The 18,702-nt window shown below is 44.1% G+C and overlaps 1 protein-coding gene across 2 annotated transcripts; it reads right to left on the bottom strand.

Annotated features, from left to right (window-relative positions):
• Window positions 1-5,700: 5,700 nt before the first annotated feature.
• SPC24 (SPC24 component of NDC80 kinetochore complex) lies at window positions 5,701-17,674 on the bottom strand. 2 transcript variants are annotated; one of them, XM_088479141.1, is made up of 6 exons: window positions 17,481-17,674; window positions 15,283-15,504; window positions 15,036-15,182; window positions 13,448-13,550; window positions 10,577-10,653; window positions 5,701-5,908 (listed from the first exon to the last, which is right to left on the bottom strand). In XM_088479141.1, exons 2-6 carry the CDS (start codon window positions 15,446-15,448, stop codon window positions 5,802-5,804), a joined length of 600 nt encoding a protein of 199 aa, XP_088335267.1. In that variant the 5' UTR covers window positions 15,449-15,504; window positions 17,481-17,674; the 3' UTR covers window positions 5,701-5,801. The 2 variants fall into 2 exon arrangements, with proteins under 2 accessions (XP_088335267.1, XP_088335266.1); XM_088479140.1 differs by having other exon boundaries at window positions 17,421-17,673.
• Between the last annotated feature and the right edge of the window lie 1,028 nt (window positions 17,675-18,702).

An 18,702-nucleotide genomic window follows, 5' to 3' on the forward strand; every position in this document is an offset into this window, starting at 1 on the left:
ATACGTGCGGCTAAGGCGCAGACAAACACAGAAAATATTTTTTTATTTTTGCTGGAGAGTAGTGCACTTTGTGGGTTACACCACCCTTTAAGAAATGAGCCAGCCGGCCCTTTACTTATGGGACACAGGCGCACGCTTGGCGCTGCTCCTTTGTTGATGCACGTGCAGCTACAGCCCACACAATTCACAAACACAGAAAATATTTTTTTATTTTGTTTGGAGTGCCCTTTGGGGGTTACAGCACCCTTTAGCGGTCAATCCAGCTGGCCCTTTATTTATGGGACACAGGCGCACGCTTGGCACTACTTTGTTGATGCACGTGTGGCTACTGCGCACACAATTCACAAACACAAAAAATATATATTTTTATTTTGTTTGGAGTGCCCTTTGGGGGTTACAGCACCCTTTAACGGACAAGCCGGCCGGCCTTTTACTTATGGGACACAGGCGCACGCTTGGCGCTGCTCCTTTGTTGATGCACGTGCAGCCACAGTGCACACAATTCACAAACACAGAAAAAAATATTTATTTTTTTTGCACTTGGGGGGAGCACCCCTGACGGACAGAGCACCCCCTGGACAACACTACAGCACCCCTTTAGGACTGGGACACTGCACAGGACTTTGGAGTGGACACAGCCCCTATGGACAACTGACTGCACAACACAGTCCAGCCAGCCCCTATGGACTTTGAAGGAGTGGACACAGCCCCTATGGACAACAGCACAGCACAACACAACACAGCCCAGCCAGCCCTAACTCCCACCCTCCCTCTTCACTGTCCACAGCCGAGTGAGAAAATGGCGCCGACGCGGGTATCTTATATAGGATCCAAAACCCGCGAGACCCGGAAGGCGGGATGATGACGTTTTGCCTCGATTTCAGATCCGAGTCAGGCGGGAAAAGTCGAGCCTGACTCGGATCGGGGGGGCTCGGATTTCAGAAATCCAAACCCGCTCACCCCTAAATAAAATATATATATATATATATATATATATATATATACATACATACACACACATACACACACACACACACACATATATATATATATACACACACACACACACACACACACACACACACACCTTAAAACACGCTCATACAAGGTGGACAATATATTAATGTTTAGTTTTTGGTTCAATAATTGACAGGCAAAATCATTCATACTCAAAGTAGAGAACAGATAGCATAGTTCTCCAAACTATCCGGACAAATACATCCTTCCATTGATTCAGGAACTTGGGAAAAAGAGATCATATCTGACATCTATACAGAGTGTGTGTGTGTGTGTGTGTGTCCTTTATGCATGGCCAGAGTATTGGACCTAGCTCCACCAAATTTGGCAGGGTGGTGCAGTTTGACCAGGATTAGGTTTTTGCCTAGGTTTGAACTTAGGGCCCGATTCAGACGCGCTTGCTAGGCTGCGTTCGCATGCAGCCTGCTGCTGTTTGTGCACTGAGCTGCGTACGCATGCGCAGATTGCAAACTAGTCCATGCAATCTGGAAGCGTTCGCTCGCTGCGCATACCAGCCTCGCTAGAATGAGTGACAAGATAAGCAGTTTGCGGGTGGTGACAGGGGATGGTCAATGGAAACGGGGTGTGGTGGTGCGAACGCAGGCGTGCCTGAGAGTCTTAACGCCGTTTCAGAGGTGTGCATAATTAAGACGCTGCATCATAGTAAACATCACATGGCTGTTTTACACACCGAATCACTCGCAGTGGGGTATGGTCAACCACAAGTGCTGCGTTCACTTCCGATGGTACTTGATGTTACCGATGGTTGCATACACATCCTGGAGATGATGTGCATTAGTGGGCATCTTAAGGCATGCTGGTGGGCGTCTGCATACACACCGCAATCGCACGCCAAGACATATTGGGCATGCTGAAGCTTTGCCGAGCGATAGGCGGATTTGCATACTTTCGCTACGTGCGACCGTATCTAGCGAGCGGGTCTGAATCGAGCCCTTAGTCAGGGCTCGACACTGTCACACAATCCCTTAAAACCAGGACACTCTTATATTGCACAGGTTCTTAGGCTGAGGGGCTGGTTTCATACACACTGTCACACTCTAGCAGGCACATGAGCAGCTCAGCACGCGATACATTCAGACTTTGGCAGACAGCATAATCAATCCACAATCTTTGAACCTGGCAAAGTTTAGCATACAGAGATTACAAACAGCAGGGGAGATTGATCGCATCCACACAAGTTCCTTTTCGGGTGGGTCCCCTTGTCTGGGAATGGAACTTCAGTCCCCGGCATTTGCCCCCCTGATGGCAGCCCTGCTAGACATGGTCTCCATTGTTGGTCTGCTGAGTGATTTCAGGGGGTGATTCAGCTGCAGACACAGTGACAGGGATCATGCAGATTGCTGATTATCGGGAATCTGCACATACGCCTGACCTGTACTGTGCATGTGCAGTATGGGTCTGCAATCCCGCACGCAGTTTGGCAGCAGACTATCAGTGATTGAAAGCCTGCTGCCATTTCTGGGCGGGAAGCAGGGGCCTCCGTTTCCAAAAATGGAGGTGTGTCACCGCCGTTGCGGTAGAGTGAAGAGGCCAGGATCTCCATCGGCTGAAGGGAGATTTCCTGGCCTCTTTTACTCATCTGTGGCAGCTGGCTTGTGTGACCCCCATGATGCTTGGACGCAGCACGGATCAGTACTGCATACACCAGGTGTGACGCCTCCTGCTGCATTACCAGGTTACAGCCATCGCAGCAGCTAACATGTTAGCAGTGGGGATAGCATATCTGTCCGCAGTTGAATCACCCCTTCTGTTCTGCAGTGATTTCTGAAACTCAAGTGATTTTTCGAAGCTATACTGATTCTTTTCTGTAAGTCAGGCTGCTCCTGATATACCCCCAACAGTATGAGAATACGCTGCCTGCACTGTCATTTACTACCAATTTGCATAGTTATCCAGGTTATAGACAAGGACAATGTAAAAAATAAAGACTGCAGGTGTACTTCAGGGTCCAGCCTTCAACTCAGGCAACGCCGGGTATCCCAGCTAGTAGAAACATAATCTGGAAATTTGCCCAAAATAAATGTATACATATATGCTTAAATATGATGTTTAGCCACCAGGGGGATCCGAGACACTAGGTTTCAATAGAAGTAGATTAGCCTGAAGAAACATATACTGCTTTCAAAAATGTGGAACTTTCCTACTACTGATGCCACAAAATGCCATCCCATCCATGTCGAAATTAGGAATGTGAAAAAGCTCTTAGAACACAATGAATGAGAAACATGCATGATAACAAAATGATGTGAACATTCATGCTCCTTTAAATATGTACTTAAAAAAAAATTTACTAAACAAATGCTCGAATGGGGGAAGATAACGGCCAAATTTGAGACGGTTTATCAAAATATCAGATTCAAATATCATTCCAGATTCACCTCCACCATCAAAATCCATGCCAACTACAGACCTGCGGGTTTTTAGAAGTGGAGATGTTGCCCATAGCAACCAGATTCTAGCAATTGTCTTTTAGAAGGTGCATGATAAATGTCAAGTGGAATCTGATATGTTGCCCATAGCAACCAATCCACAACCCAAAAAAAAACAACACACTTTAGTAAATAAACCCCCCTAGAGTCTGAGACTACTATGAAGAAGACTATGCCTGACCCGACAGACACTTTAAGGAGAACTAGAACATTTTTGTCTACAATGCAAAACTTACTAACACTAGGATGAAGGCTCCAAGAAAGTGTAAGAAATGAAATATCTGCTTTGCCAGCTAACCCAACACAAGTGAATAATCGTCTCAAAGTGTTTAGAGGGCAGCGAAGACAAAATTAGGTTAAGTTACAAAACACCGTGATCATCAAGCTAAAGAGATGCAGGCAATTCATTACAGATTAGACAATTAAGATAATCTTGGCAGAGGAATAATCGTATGGTGCATAAACAACGGGACGATCGTCAACGATAACGATATCGTTGAATGATCTCCCGGGTGTGCTGGATGTTCGATATCGATCATCCAGCACACCACCAACATCCTTTAGTAACCTGGTCGATATCAGACCAGGTTGGCCTGCATGGTCGATATCTTTATAATTCATATGTGCACACGCATCGCAGGTCGTTGGAGGCACCGAAAGATCCACAATATGAATGATAATGATATGATCAATATCGTTCATATTGTGCATTTTAATAGCTGAGCATCATCCGCCCAGGACAGGGAACAGGTGGGAGGTGGTTCTCACAGCCTAACAGGAATGTCAGGAAACATGAATTTGGTAAGATCTGCTTTTCTACAGTAAAGCCAATCAAGGAGCTACTGGGTACAATACAATGGGAGCTACATGTATATTGGATAGGTCCTCAGCTAGCTCTCATGTTCCTACTATGAACTGCACGAAGATGTAGTGATGAGGTATCCCCATTGCTTTAGTGTACCGTGGAGTGTGTAGACCAAAACTGGCTTCAGTCATAGAAAATATACATTTCCAAACAGAAGTTAAGGCAAGCTGCGAAGACTCGGAATAAAAGTAAAAAAAAAAAACAATATAAAATAACAGCTACACACTGTCTGACCTATGGAAATGTTTCCCAAAGTCCTTGTAGCAGTTGAAACTGTAAACTACAGTACAAAATTGCCAACTCATAAATCCTAGCTACTGCGCGGCTGCTGTAACCCAATGGTAGCCCTGTTTTGAAAGAAAGGGAATAACTTGTTAACCTGTGAATTACTATGCATAACCCATGATCCCTCTAAGCATCCCATTTCACATTATATATATATATATATATATATATATATATATATATATATATAAATTACTTCTACTAAATATTTTTGCCTCATTACCTAAATTCATCAGGGCCTAGAGCCAAGGAGAATTGAAACTGATAAATATTTTTAAATTAAACCCATGTTTGCTCACAAAATGTAACAATAATAGAAACACAATACAAAAGGAAAATGTTTCCAGACTTACCACATACAAGCTGGCGATATAAGCAAACAGCGGGCAATCCTTAAACATATGGTGGGGATGCCCTGAGCTTGCAGGATTTTATACGGAGGTGATAAGAGATATGATGGGAAAAAATAAATACCGGCTGGCCCTGAGTTCTGGATTTTTAAACATTTTAGAGAAAACTCCTGAAACAGTTAAACTAATGCTGCAAATGCTTTTATCTAGGTCAAATGGAAATTAACTACTCTATTAAAGATTGGTGTAACAATGGAAGTTACATGGTCATCCCTAGACTAGACCCAATTTTACAGCAATTCTGAGTTCCAGAGTATATTATGTCAACATCCAGCATATCGACACTGATGACATGTCAACATGGCCAGAATGTCGACATAGGATTAGACCCACATTAAATTCAAACACAAATGTCGGCATTTATTATGTCGACCGTATGACTGCATCCCTACAGAATTGACAAACGACAGGATTTTTATAAAATAGTCCTTTACCATCTAGTCAGAGCTACAGGGTCACCTTAAAGATCTTCGGGGAGTATATACTACGAATGCACCCACAGCCTGTTGTACTCAAACGTCTCAAGGATTAAACTGTACCACCACCTGTGCTAATAGTAATGAGAAGATGCTTCCACTCAGACTATAGATGTACATTATTATAATATGTGCATATATATATATATATATATATTTCCCAAAAATAAGAGCGAAAACCAGGATATCCACATAACTACATTTATTGGAAAAGTACATAAAACTGGTTTATATTGCTTGCTGTGTTCAATAAATAAAGATTAGATATAAAACATAGGTAATAAAACTGGAGGCGCAGTCACCATTCCGTGGATAAGAGGCTCCACAGATAGTTGCAGATGAAGCTTTTTGAGTGTTGGGTGCTGTCAATGCTGATCGGCTGAGCAATATCTCCTCCATAGTGGACTGAAGATTAGTTCCAGTTAGGGAAATAGTACAGAAGACTGAGTAAATTAAATGTAGCATTATTCCTATTGTATTGTTTTGTAGATTTATATAAACTGGATGTAGTCAGGATTCCAACTGTCAGAATGCAGATGGTCACAATAGCGACAGCGGCTTCCCGAGAGTAAAGGTGCATAAACACACACAAGGATTTTTTTGAACGATTATCGTTAACGATATCGTTCAATCGTTGAAAAAATAGTTCACTTTTTAAGTTACAAAGATGAACGATTATCGTTCATGCACGTTCACGTTTGTAGTTTAGTCAGACTGACCAACTCAACAATTTTCATTAAGGGAATATGCAAAAATAGTTTGTAGTTCAAAAAAAATTGTGGGTTAGGCAGCGGAGACATGGGTTAGGATTTGGGTCAAGTTTTTTACCAAAAGCAGTCAGAATTCTGACCGTCGGAATGCCGCCGTCTCTAATTCTGACCGTCGGAATGCCGCCGTCTCTATTCTGACCGTCGGAATGCCGCCGTCTCTATTCTGACCGTCTGGATCCTGTACCCAACACATACAAACATGCAAAATCTGTTTGACATGGTCATCGTGACAAAAGTACATAACTGCTCTGTGCTGCCGACTGATTCTGCTTTTTCATCTTTATAACTCTCAGGTTTGTGACTTCCTGCTGCCTCTATTCTCCGCTGTTGGGCAGCCTGCTCCTTCTACTATATAACTCTCAGTCTGCGGCTTCCTGCTGCCTCTATTGTCCCCCTCAGTTCACTATCCTGTGCTGTTGGGGACCCTGCTCTCAGTTTGTGGCTTCCTGCTGCGTCTATCCCCCTTCTCATATCAGTCCTCTGTGCTGTTGGGAACCCTGATCCCTCCACTATATAATCCTCAGTCTGTGCCAGAGTCTACTCACCTGCGTGGCCTATTAGTAATGCTGGGCATACACGGCCAGATAACATGCCAGTCAGACCGACAGACATTTTATCTGGCCGGCTGCCAGCCGCAGATGTCGCCGCCATACACTGTGAGATTTCTCTCACAGTGTATTCGGCAGACATCTGCGCTCCGCCCCCGGGGCAGACATTTCCCTGTTCCTTCTGTAGGAAGGAACACAGGAAATGTTTGTCTGTCGGCCGCGGCTGGGCATACACTGCCCGATGCGGCCGACAGTTTACCGGGAAATATCGCATCGGACGGGCATGCTGGACAGTCCGGCATGCCCGACCGAGCAATATTTAACCCTCGGTCGCCCCCCCACACGCTACAATTATCGGGGCGATCCGCCGATATCAGGCGGATCACCCCGATAATTGTAGCGTGTATGGCCAGCATAAGGAGGGGACCCACAAGGAGTCAACAAACAAGCCTCCTTTACTCTCTTAATATGCCCTTGCCAATCATTGTGAGCATGTAGAAAAGGAGGACAAGTTAACACAAATGTTTCTAATGCAGGACCCTGTCTAACCGAGCCAATAGCTAGGAAAGACCTCTTCAATATCAGAAAACACAAACCTAAAAGTCAGAACCTCCTGAAGTAAAGACAATTTCTTTTGAATAAAGCAGATACCTGCACCTTTAAATGAGCAGAGAGGCTGTAAAAACAAGAGAATGAGGCATTTGGAAGGAGGAAGAGTAAGCTACCACTTACTTGACAGACTGTGATAAATATGTGAACCTGCTTTCTAGCTAGGATCATGGTTGAATGACATCTTTTGAAAACCTCTATTCCGGACTTCAATAGCCTTGTTGTGAAAGCCAGACGAAGATTCAGATGCGGAAAAGGACCCTTGGCCAGCAGATCTTTCCTCAGAGAAAGGCGCCACCCGGAATTTACTGCCAGCCTTAGTACATATGATTACGAAACTCTCCTTGGCCAATCAGGTGCAACAAGCATTACTGGCACCTGTTTACTTTGTGAGAAACCAAGAGATCATAAATCAGCTGACAATACCATTAAACCATCAAGGGGATGCAGACAGGTCCCTGAACCTAGCACAAAAGGTTACCCTGTTAGTGTTCCTGGAAACCATCACATCTATCCCTGGTTGACTGCAACGCTCCATCGAGAGACTGAACACTTCCGAATGGAGAGAATACTCTACTGTAGGAATTCAGTTATGACTTAGAAAATTCCACTGCCAATTCTCCACTCCCAGAATGAATGCCCTGGTAATTGCTGGGATAAACGATTGAATCAAATTAAAATCCTGAAAGACTCCCTCATCATGAGGGAACTCCTTGTGCCCCCCTGATGGAGTATCTTTCTGAAGATATTCCCAGAGGAAGAATGAGGATCCTCACAATGTGCTAAATCCAAAATCTGACTGACTGCAGGTACTGGATGTCAATACCATGGCCACTCACTGTCTCTTCTGTATAACAAACAGTCTCCTTGGATCTTTCCCTCCTTCTAAAAGGACAGGTCAGAATCTGAGAAAGAATAAAAATAAAACCCCCATACATGATCTACCGGGTTTTGTTTGCATTTTTCAGAGACTCCTGAAACCGCTAAAGTTTCCCTAAAGCTTTAGCCCAAGATGGATGTCCAGCAGGTAAAGATGCACCCAGAACGGATGACCCTCTGGAAATGCTGCTGTCTGACTCACCATAATCTTGGAAATGCTCCTCTCTCATTGCCATTGCAATTGATTGAGCCAAATATCTGTCCCAAACTGGTTCATGCACCACCTTCACCAGAAAGGCGGCACTGCTGACACGAGTCCCAAATCTTCTCATGGGCAGAGCAACAGGCATGAGGATCTAACTTTTCTCTGGTCATTTACACTGGCACCTAGAGTAGGTGAAAACATTTAGCCCTGGAACAGTATTCATGTGACAAAGAGGAAAACATATGTAGAGCTATAAACTGATCTGACTAATGCAAAAAAGTCCCTTCCACCCGTCTTTTATTTCCACCCCTCCCCATCTCTTTCGCTCGACAAAAAAATAATCTTCTCTCTGGTCTTCCTCCCTAAAACGACTCTCCCCTCTTCAGTCCCTCCTTATCGCTGCTGCTAGACTGATCTTTCAGGCTATTTAAAACACTGCACCTACAAAGACCTTTACCTCTCTTCTCTCCCCTACATCTCCAACCATATTTAAATCCACATCTTCCTGGCCATCCAGTGACCACGGCCTTTCCTCCCCATTGATTACCACCTCTCTCTTTCACACCCAATAACCCAACTCCTTCCAATTCCCTTTTAAAATGTAAGCTCATGTGAGCATGGCCCTCCTACAACTTGTCTCATCACTTCCCTTAGATCCACTATCCCAGCCAAATGGTATATGCTAGAATTATATCCTAAATTGAAATTATGTAAATATGTCATGCGCTTACCCGGTTTTGTATCTCTGCTATGTACGGCGCTGCAGAAATTTGTGGCATATCATAAATAAAGGCTAATAATACAGTTCAGACAGCTGTCCCTATTTTTCTAGAAAGCTAGAAAACAGTACACATAATCCCAGTACCCTGCCCTCTAAGCTTTCCTTTGCAAGAAAAAAAAAAAGTCTCTAGAGTTAACCCCCCTAAGGAGAGGAGCTTCTGTCTATAATACAGAGCTATGTCCTATAGTGTGTAGTAGGTATTAACGCCAGCAGCATGGCCGGCAGTTCAAATCCCGACAGTGGAAGCCTGGCAGAGGTGAAGATGCCGACTGCTAATTAGGAAGTATCGCTAACCTAATTCCCTACCCTAACCTTCCTTTAGGGGTGCCTAACCCTAACCTCCCCTCCAAGTGCCTAGACCTAACCCCCTCCTTCCCCGCAGCCTAAACCTAAGTCTCCCGGGGGTTGGGGGCCCTAAAACCTTACCCTTCCCCCGCGGCTGTCCGCGCCTGGCTTACCTTCGATTGGGATGCCGGGCTCCCGGCGAAGGTTTAATGACAGGCATCAGTATTTCGACGCCTGTCATTAGAACCTTGCCGGGAATACAGTTGGGAAGCCGGCGGTTGGCATTTAGACAGTCGGCTTCCTGACTACATTCCGTCCTATAGTCCATACAGGTCTTCTGTCCTTTTATTCCTTGCACTTTTTTTAAACTGCAGAGCCCAACCATGGACTGCAGGCCCGACTCATTACGAATCGCAACTGCAATAGTGCACGCAGATCGGCCGATGGTGCGTACAGCGCACGCATCACAGTATGTGAGTTAGCATTGCGAACGCTCTGTGATCACATACACAGAAAGAAAGCCATCGCAGAGTGAGTGACGGGACGTCAGCATTTGTGGGTGGTGACAGAGGAGTGGTCAGAGAAACGCAGACGTACCAGTCTGTTTGAACGCCGTTTACAGGTCAGGGCTGCTGTAATTGTGCGTGATGGGCCGATGTTACCAATGTATATGCAGGCAGGCTAGGTCTTATGGATGTGAGATATCGGTACTGGGCGTCTCTATGCTGGCTTTGCGATTGCAATCATTAGCATATTTTCGCAGGAGAGCTGCGTGCATAATCGCAGCTGCAATTAGAATAGTGACCCAAAGCGGATCAAGCCTTGGGTCATTTTCAGACTAGTGTTCACAACACCATCTGGTCTGTAGTACTTGGGATCCGCAGCTTCATTGGCTTTAAAGTATTAGCAGCTGAGCCGTAGGGGTAACAAGTTGCAGCAACAGCCTTGTCGCAATAAACAAGCACGACAGGTGACCTGCGTCCAAGGAAAGGATACTGCCTTTGATGAGTGTTGGGTCACAACTGTAATCCCAGTCAATCTTCGTTACAGAGTGGAAAAGTTTTGCCATATACCTGTAAAAAAAACAAAAACAGATCATTGCATCCAATCACTCTCCTGTAGCCGCCACCAAGTGCTAATGACAGAGGATAAGTGCGCTGGAATCTGAACACAGAGTGCAGGAGGGAATGGGATAGGGTTCACGCAACCGCTAGAGATTTTTATATTTTTTTTTAACATAGGTGGCGTGCAGGACCTGTAGAATAATCTACGTATGTATCATTAAACAAAACCAAACTATGTGGCAGATATGTTGGTAAGAGCAAAAGGAGGAGAAAGTCAATGTGGTTCTCTAAGGGGGTTGGGTACGGGATGCCAGTGCTTGGGATCCCAGCAGTCACAATCCCGACAGGAGGCGGCAAGTATACTCTAGTTCACCTACCCCACCCCGCAGCTTAAACCTAACCCTTATCTCCTAGTCCCTAACCCTCCCCCTAACCCCAATACTTACTGTCGGGATGCCAGCGCCGGGATTCTGACTGTTGTCGGGATCCGGCGCTGGCATTCTGAGCACCGGTATCCCGACAGCCAGGATAATAACTACAAACTGGCAGGTGTCCTAAGAGTGCTGTATAGAGCAAATATAGAGACAGTCAGTCAGAAGAAAACAAATAGGTAATGTATTAGACACAAGTAGACAAGAGAAACTATGAACAGTTAGATAAAAAGTTACATTTTAGTATATTCTATTAAAAAAAAGGATAGTGTGTGGTCCCTAATACAACTGTAAGAACCTAAGTGTATCTACTGCATACTAACACAAACTAAACATGCTACATACTAACAACTGCTAAAGAAACAATTATACAGGCTCTAATAAAAGCAGCAAAATAGACTTTAGTGAAAGAAAAAAAAAGGGAAGAATAGTATAGTAAAAAAATAAGGTTTGACTGTGTTAAAGGCCTAAATACATACATAACTTTACCTTGTATTCACTACTGGAAAGGTAAGGGGTCACCTACACTAAATGGGGAATACATAAACTAAAGGACTGTAACCACAATTGTAATTACTACAGAAGCGGTGTTACATGAACTCTCAAAATCAGAAGTTGCTAAGTCACTGCGTCTTGCAGGTGTACATCAAATAAGTAAAAATAAATAAAGCATTGTTTACAGTACCATTAACCACTTATACAATAAAATGTGGCCACAACTATTAAATATGTATTCGTAAATTAAAAAAATATATACTATATTTCAGTTCCTAAACTGGAGTCAATCACTATTAACCACTTAACTGGCTAATATTGTTTCCAAAAAGGACTCCAAAATTGTTCAAGTTTTTCTTCTTCTAAATTTACATAAATATTAACGAATTAAAAACGTATTTATATATACACATCTCCAAAATGAAGGTGCACTCACCAGTCTTATCATTGAATCAGCAGGAGTAGTTTATTCAGAAAACATCAGCCCATAGTATTAACGTTTCAGTCCCCGTTGGGACTTTTATCAAGATAACATCAATAGTGTCCCTATCCCAATACTTATACCCATGAGTATCAAAAAAAAAAAAAAAAAAAAGACACACCCATAAAAAACAACACACATGATCAGTAATCCCTTCATGCCACTGATCGCTTCCCAATTATGTATGGAAGCAAAGATAAATCCCCTCCTAAAAGCAAAGGCAAAAAAATCTCGACAAAACCTTAGACATGTGGAGCACCAGAATAAACAAATGATAGGTGCAGCAGTATTACCTGAACCTGACCTCACAGAGATCGCATACGTCAGACCCTTCCTGTCCGGCGCCGATCAGTCCTGTCATCCTAGTATACGTCAGGCTATAGCAGCGTGTCAAACGTGGAGTGCAATCACCAACCACGTGATTTTTGCTAGGTTTGCGCGTCAGCCCTGGAACGCAAGCCCACAGTAGTGTATATATACTTACAGTCATACAGGAAATCCTCCGTACCTGGCACCCCACATGTCAAATACAAGATATAAAACGAAATCAACATTATATTCTACCTATATCCCATCTCAAAATCCACAGACGAAGTCTGTGACAATGTTATATCGCATTTGTTTATTCTGGCGCTCCACATGTCTAAGGTTTTGTTAAGATGTTTTTTACTTTGGTTTTAGGAGGGGATTTAACTTTGCTTCCATATACAATTAGTTAAATGTAACAGCCTTAAATAACTCTTCTATGTGAGTATCCTGGCTATTCTCATTAAAGTCAATGATAATTGCTGTTCTCTCACCTGAAAGTGGCTACACCCTTATACAGAAGTATCCCCCGTCTCTGGGCATCAGACAACAGATATGTGTGAGGGTAACTACTGAAGGGTGTATACTGTGAGTGAAGGGTTGTAAACAAGATGCACAAAATAAATCAGTGAATGCTCCCAGTTACACCATCAATGTAATCTCTTTACCACAAATAGCCAATCTCTGCAGAGAACATGGCTCAGTCAGTTCCCAGGACAATGGAGACAGCCAATGCTATGGGCTAACATGACATTCCTGCAGTTTTATCGATTCACAAGTCTACGCTATACAATAACCATTACATCAGGATCTGTATTATACAACAGCCGGATCAGGGTCTGATTATACACTAACTATGAGATCAAGGTATGTATTGTATACTAGCTCTGGGGGGGTTGCGTTGTATACTGGCCACCAGAAGTAACTCAGCCATACTACGGAAACATTCCTATTTTAATATGAGCTTTAGCTTTTTGCAACCACTTTTCTTCCTTGCCCCTTTAATGACCATAGTGAGCGGATGTGAACATTGGTCGAGCTCTGCACTGTGTGTAGAAAATAGATGCACTGTAATAGTAACAATACTCACAGCGCTGAGGGAATGACCACAGTTGTGTCCTCTGCAGCTTCTTTCTCCACCTCCGCAATCTCCTCCTCCAGGAGCTTCACTTCATCCAGGTCCTTTTTCAGGAATGTACGGACGTTCAGGAAAAGACTACAATACTACAAAATCTAAAAAGCTCAGATGGAAAGGTCAGGGATTGTCCAAAGAAACTATGACAATCAAAATGAGTATTTACTGTACAAGGACAATTAATCACTTAACTGACAAATTGGTTTTCTAACAACCACTCAGAAGTTTGAATGAATTAGGTGAAGAACATGTATTTCAACTTATCCAAAATGCTTTAATAATTTTTTTTATTTTTTTTTTAAATACTTGTAAAAAATAAATTTTTAAAACATTGGAACATCGGATGGCCACGTTCCTTTTCCATGCGTCTCAGCCACCAGGTACACTCTAGAGGGCCAATTTACTTTTTCCCACCTGCTGCTAATCTCTGCAGCCGCTGGGTGGGGTCCGGCTGTGCTGACCAATCAGCAATGATCGGTAGCACGGCAGACACTGGGGGAGGGTGCAGGGAAGCAGAGAGACCGGAAGGTCCCTCTGAGAACAGCAGCAGCAGGAAGATTCTCTTCCTGCAGCCGACCCACACTGTGTATCTGACTGGCCATATTGTTTGCGACCAGATCAGATAATGAATGGATGCTACCAAGCCAGGCAAGTAGTAAAATACGACGTAGGGACAATGCAGAAACAGAGGGGTGTGCGGGAAGATGCACAATATTAGGCTACTATATCTAAATGTTACGTTGCTGCTAGATCCCTGTAAGCCGTGGCGGAACATGTGTACTTACACTGCATTTAGCAGAGTTCACCTTAAAAAAAAAAAAAAAAAAAAAAGAAGGACTATAGTAGCGTCCGAACTAGGCTGCTTTAGCGGCATACCACACCCCGCCCTTCTTCTAATGGGCAAAAAGCACCCTGCCCTCCGGCACGGCGCCCCGCTGAAACAGCCTATGGGTGCTGTCCCCAACTGCGGTGTAGCGTTCACAGCCGGTAAATGGATGCCAGGCGCATGCGCCCAGATGTGCCATTTCTCTAGGTTCGGCGCCGAACCTAGAGTGAACACTATTACAGTGGTCATTTTCTGACCGCTATTAGTTATCGGTCAACTTCAGCTTTGTCAAAAAAGAGGCACAAAGGGGCTGGTGCCTTAGGCAGGAAGTGTAGGTGCTGGATGTGGATTTTAGTCAGCTTGGTACAAGTTGCCCAGGTCCAGTTGTTAGGCCATTGGACCAAATGGCTGGAGGCATCTGATGACAGCACATACATACCAATGAGAACACCGTATATTTGAGCAAGGCAACTAAAAATCCAATTAATACTAATCATATTTTAAATGGTCAAAACAATTATTTTGTGAATGCACAAAGCAACGTCACTCCACTTTGCACAAAAAGACGTGGGCAGAGTTATTGAAACTACCAAATACTGGTGTGTAGCTCTCACTTTTTGGATTATTTTGAAATTCAGCTAACTGTAGCAGACAATGGATCTTAGGCAATTACAAATAATAAACACTAATCTGTGTACACGGTCCGTCATAAAGGATATTTAATGCTACTTTCTAAGGATGCATTCTTCTTGGCCACCTCCTGCAGCTCCTGATCAATCTGCCTGAGCCTGGACGACGCCTCCTGCATGGTTTCTTCCGTTTCAAGCAGTTTTTCTGCTACTTCTTCTTCCACAGACAAAAATTCTAAAAACGTAAAAACAAAAGAAAATGAAATGAAATGCTAGGACCGCTATTCCTATACTAAACACAATGTAAAGCACAACTAGGGTCACAGCATACGCACCTCTGATGAGCTGCGAGGCCTGGTTTTCAGTCTCTACAAGCGAGTCGATTATGGTTTCCTGCCAGTCCAGGCTCTTCTTCAGTGTGACAGCGGCATTGTCCGACACCATGACCTTGACAATCTCCTGACTCAACTCCACATACTCTTGCATCCCCTCCCAAAACATTTTACTTAGTGTGCGACTAAGACGATGAAACTGAACAGTGGGTTAAATAAGGTGACCTAAAAAACAAGAACAGACTTTAATAAATAGTCAAATAGAAGTACATGCAATAGAAGTATCATTCTAGGGCAACATGGTCCTTGGTTGTGTGCAATTATTAAATATTAGTAATATGAACCCCTTGTACACCAGGTCCCCCTACCAACGGACGGCTGTTAAACTTACTCTGTGTGACCGCAATGCAGGATTTTCCGCTCATCCCTGACCACTAACTTGCCCCGTTTGTACGTTGCGGCAGAGGGAGCAAGCCGTGGACATGATCCCTGGCTCCCACTGCGCATGACTGAGACAGGGTAGTCCATCCTGTATTATTATATACATAGGCCTATCTGTTTCCACATTAATTGACCAACCACATCAATGTGATCTGTAAGTGAGGATAACTGCCATTAATGTCAGTTATGCATTTACAATACATCAGATGACAACAATAATTGTGTGCCTGGGTTTTCAACAGCCAACTTTTGGCTGTTATAACAGGGAATATTAAAGTAAGATGTATAGTTGTACCATGTATAACAATTTGAATTAGGGAACATTAATTTTGTGTAGTATATGACTACAGACTAGGTGTGATTCCATATGTGTAGGAAAGGTATAAAACTAAAAATGTTAAACCTCCATATAACAAAACTAGTTCAAAATCAGTTCATAAAATTGTGCTCAGAAGTCACATACAGAGCAGCCATAAATAAACTTCCCCTATTCAGAGCCATCTGTAGCTCGATCTAGCAAGCAGAATGTCACCAAATTTGGTAGGGAGACTAATTAGGACATAGGTAGCAGGATGCTGTGGAAAAAAGCTTTTAGTTCAGAAAGTTGCCAATAAGGGGAATATGGCACCGTACAATGCAAATACTAATGTTCATAATTACTGTTCTAAACTAAATTGATATTAAATGCTTTATTGATGTGTTATAATTAGTCTTACACAATAAAAAGGTAAATATTTCATTATAATTTAGCCAGGTTATTCATTTGTCTGTCCATTTTCACATTGTACAGCGCCATATGGTCCCCATCAGTGCCATTCTGCGCTAATTTTTTTTTTTTCCAAGAGAATCCTGCTTCTCATGTCCTAATTAGTCTCCCCACCAAATGTGGTGACATTCTTGTTAGATCGGCCTACAGACCAAATTTAGCATTCATTTAAATCCTGACCCATTGGAGCTTGCAGTGTAACGTCCCGGGGATTCAAGTCTGCAGAAGTGGCCAAAACAGGACTCTAATTATATGGGTGCATGGTGTGCAGTGCGGGCCCCCCCTAGACCCAGGGAGCCTGTGTGCACCGCACACCCTGCACCCATTATAGATACACCAAAGCAATCAGAATAATGTATCAGTGCACACCATGCAACATCTGTAGCGGCCATCTGCAGCCATGGTCTCGCAGCTGCACCCAGTGCTTCCAACGCACCGCACTGACCCCCTCACCTCGCTTAAACCACCACAGAACGCGCCAAGGTAAGTGAGCAGGGGCTACCTACCCAACTGCTGGGCCGAAAAAAGGACGGCAGTGTCCTGCATTTGACAGTGCTCCAAATTGGGACTGTCCCACCGGAGTCAGTACAGTTGGGAGACATCAAGAATGAAAATGTGCCCTTACTCTCATTACCCACTCCCAAGGTAAACAAACAGCTGCGCACTATAAACAGCCTAGAACAAATTAGTCTGCCCACCAATAGCCTATATATATATATATATATATATATATTATACATTATATATCCTTCCCTTTGACAGTGACAAAAACACATCCTCTCTCTCTCTCCACACACATGACACAGAGCCCTATATAACGCTGTCACGGCGCCGGTAGCCATGGTAACCGCATTGTCGCTAACCAATCACTCAGTACCGGATGTTCACGTGAGGGATTTGAATCCTCGCGCTGTAGAGGACCGTTATTACATACCCGCCGCGTGAGGTGAGGTGTAGCGCGGCGCCTCCTCCAGGACCGAGCCCTCGCCGTTACCTTATTATTCCCCTCACGATCAGTCCGGTTACAGAGGGGGCAGGGAGATAACGTCACGGAGAGAGACCGGAGTGTAGTCAGCTGAGGAAAACGTGGCGTCTCTCCGACCAAGCACAGCAGCAGCCTGTGGGTGCCCGCCTTCTCCTGAGAGCCGGAGGAGGAGCAGGGACTCTCAGGGCGGGGACCGACCGCCTATCAGTGTTGTCAACTTTGAAATGGAAAACAAGCAACCTATAAGTAAAAAGCAAGCCCAAAACAAGCCTAAACCAATCCTAAAAAAACCAATTTATGGGGGTGTCTCTGTCCTCACTCTCTACCTGCCTAGCTTCCTCTATTCCCCCTCTCTAAATATGTTAGTGTATGCACAGCCTTATTATCTGCCTATAGCGCTTTTCTCCCTCTACACCAGCCTCCATATTAACTTCTCCCTCTTTTCATACCTCATTCCCTTGCCAGTCTTCAGCTGGGTACACACTTGTCGATGTGTGTACCCAGCAATGCGACGCCCGACCACGCAATATATATCAGGCGGTCAATACATACTGCATGATGTGGTGACCAAACATCCGATGTGTCGGGCACCGGCTCCATCCACTATGCCGGTGTCTGCATCTGGGTCGTTCCATTGGCCCTACATGCAGGCCCATAGAACGTCCCCAATGGACGACCCGCGGGAGTGCGCAGGATAACACATAGCGGGTACACACTGGCCAATGTGGACGATATGTCAGCCCAATCAGCAGGGTCAGACGACATATAGTCTAGTGTGTACCCACCTTTCCTTTACCTGACTCTACTCCGCATTTCTCTCACCCCTATTCCTTACCTCCTTCATCCCTGTCACCTGTCTAATTCCATTATTCCCTCTTTTTAACAGCCTCAGTCATTTTAACTTACCCCCCATGTACCTGCCTCATTTCTGTCATCTAGTTTACCTCTCCTTCATGGCTGCCCCTCCAACTTCACCCTGTCCATTGGCTACTGCCCTCTATTCCCCAGACACAGCCTTCCCCTCCTCCCTCACACACACACACACACACACACACACACATTTACTTACCTTCAGGGGTGCCTCGGCAATGCACACAACAAAAACTAGCAACCTTTAAAAAAATAAGCCCAAAAACAAGCAACTTTCAAAAAAAACAAGCAAATTGCTAAAATAACAAGCCCAATTCCGCTTGTTATAAGCGGACTTGGCAACTATGCCGCCTATCCTTCT

Source organism: Taudactylus pleione, unplaced genomic scaffold (assembly GCF_031769625.1).
Source record: "Taudactylus pleione unplaced genomic scaffold, aTauple2 ptg000226l, whole genome shotgun sequence".
Lineage (NCBI taxonomy): Eukaryota > Metazoa > Chordata > Amphibia > Anura > Myobatrachidae > Taudactylus > Taudactylus pleione.

What these genes read in the sequence shown, in the direction of transcription:
- SPC24 (XM_088479141.1), bottom strand. Translation starts at nt 15,448, where the DNA reads ATGTTTTGGGAGGGGATGCAAGAGTATGTGGAGTTGAGTCAGGAGATT. An exon ending in GGCCTCGCAGCTCATCAGAG is followed by an intron (nt 15,183 to 15,282) that starts GTGCGTATGCTG and finishes TTACGTTTTTAG; the next exon opens with AATTTTTGTCTGTGGAAGAA. An exon ending in GTGGTCATTCCCTCAGCGCT is followed by an intron (nt 10,654 to 13,447) that starts GTGAGTATTGTT and finishes TTTTTTTTACAG; the next exon opens with GTATATGGCAAAACTTTTCC.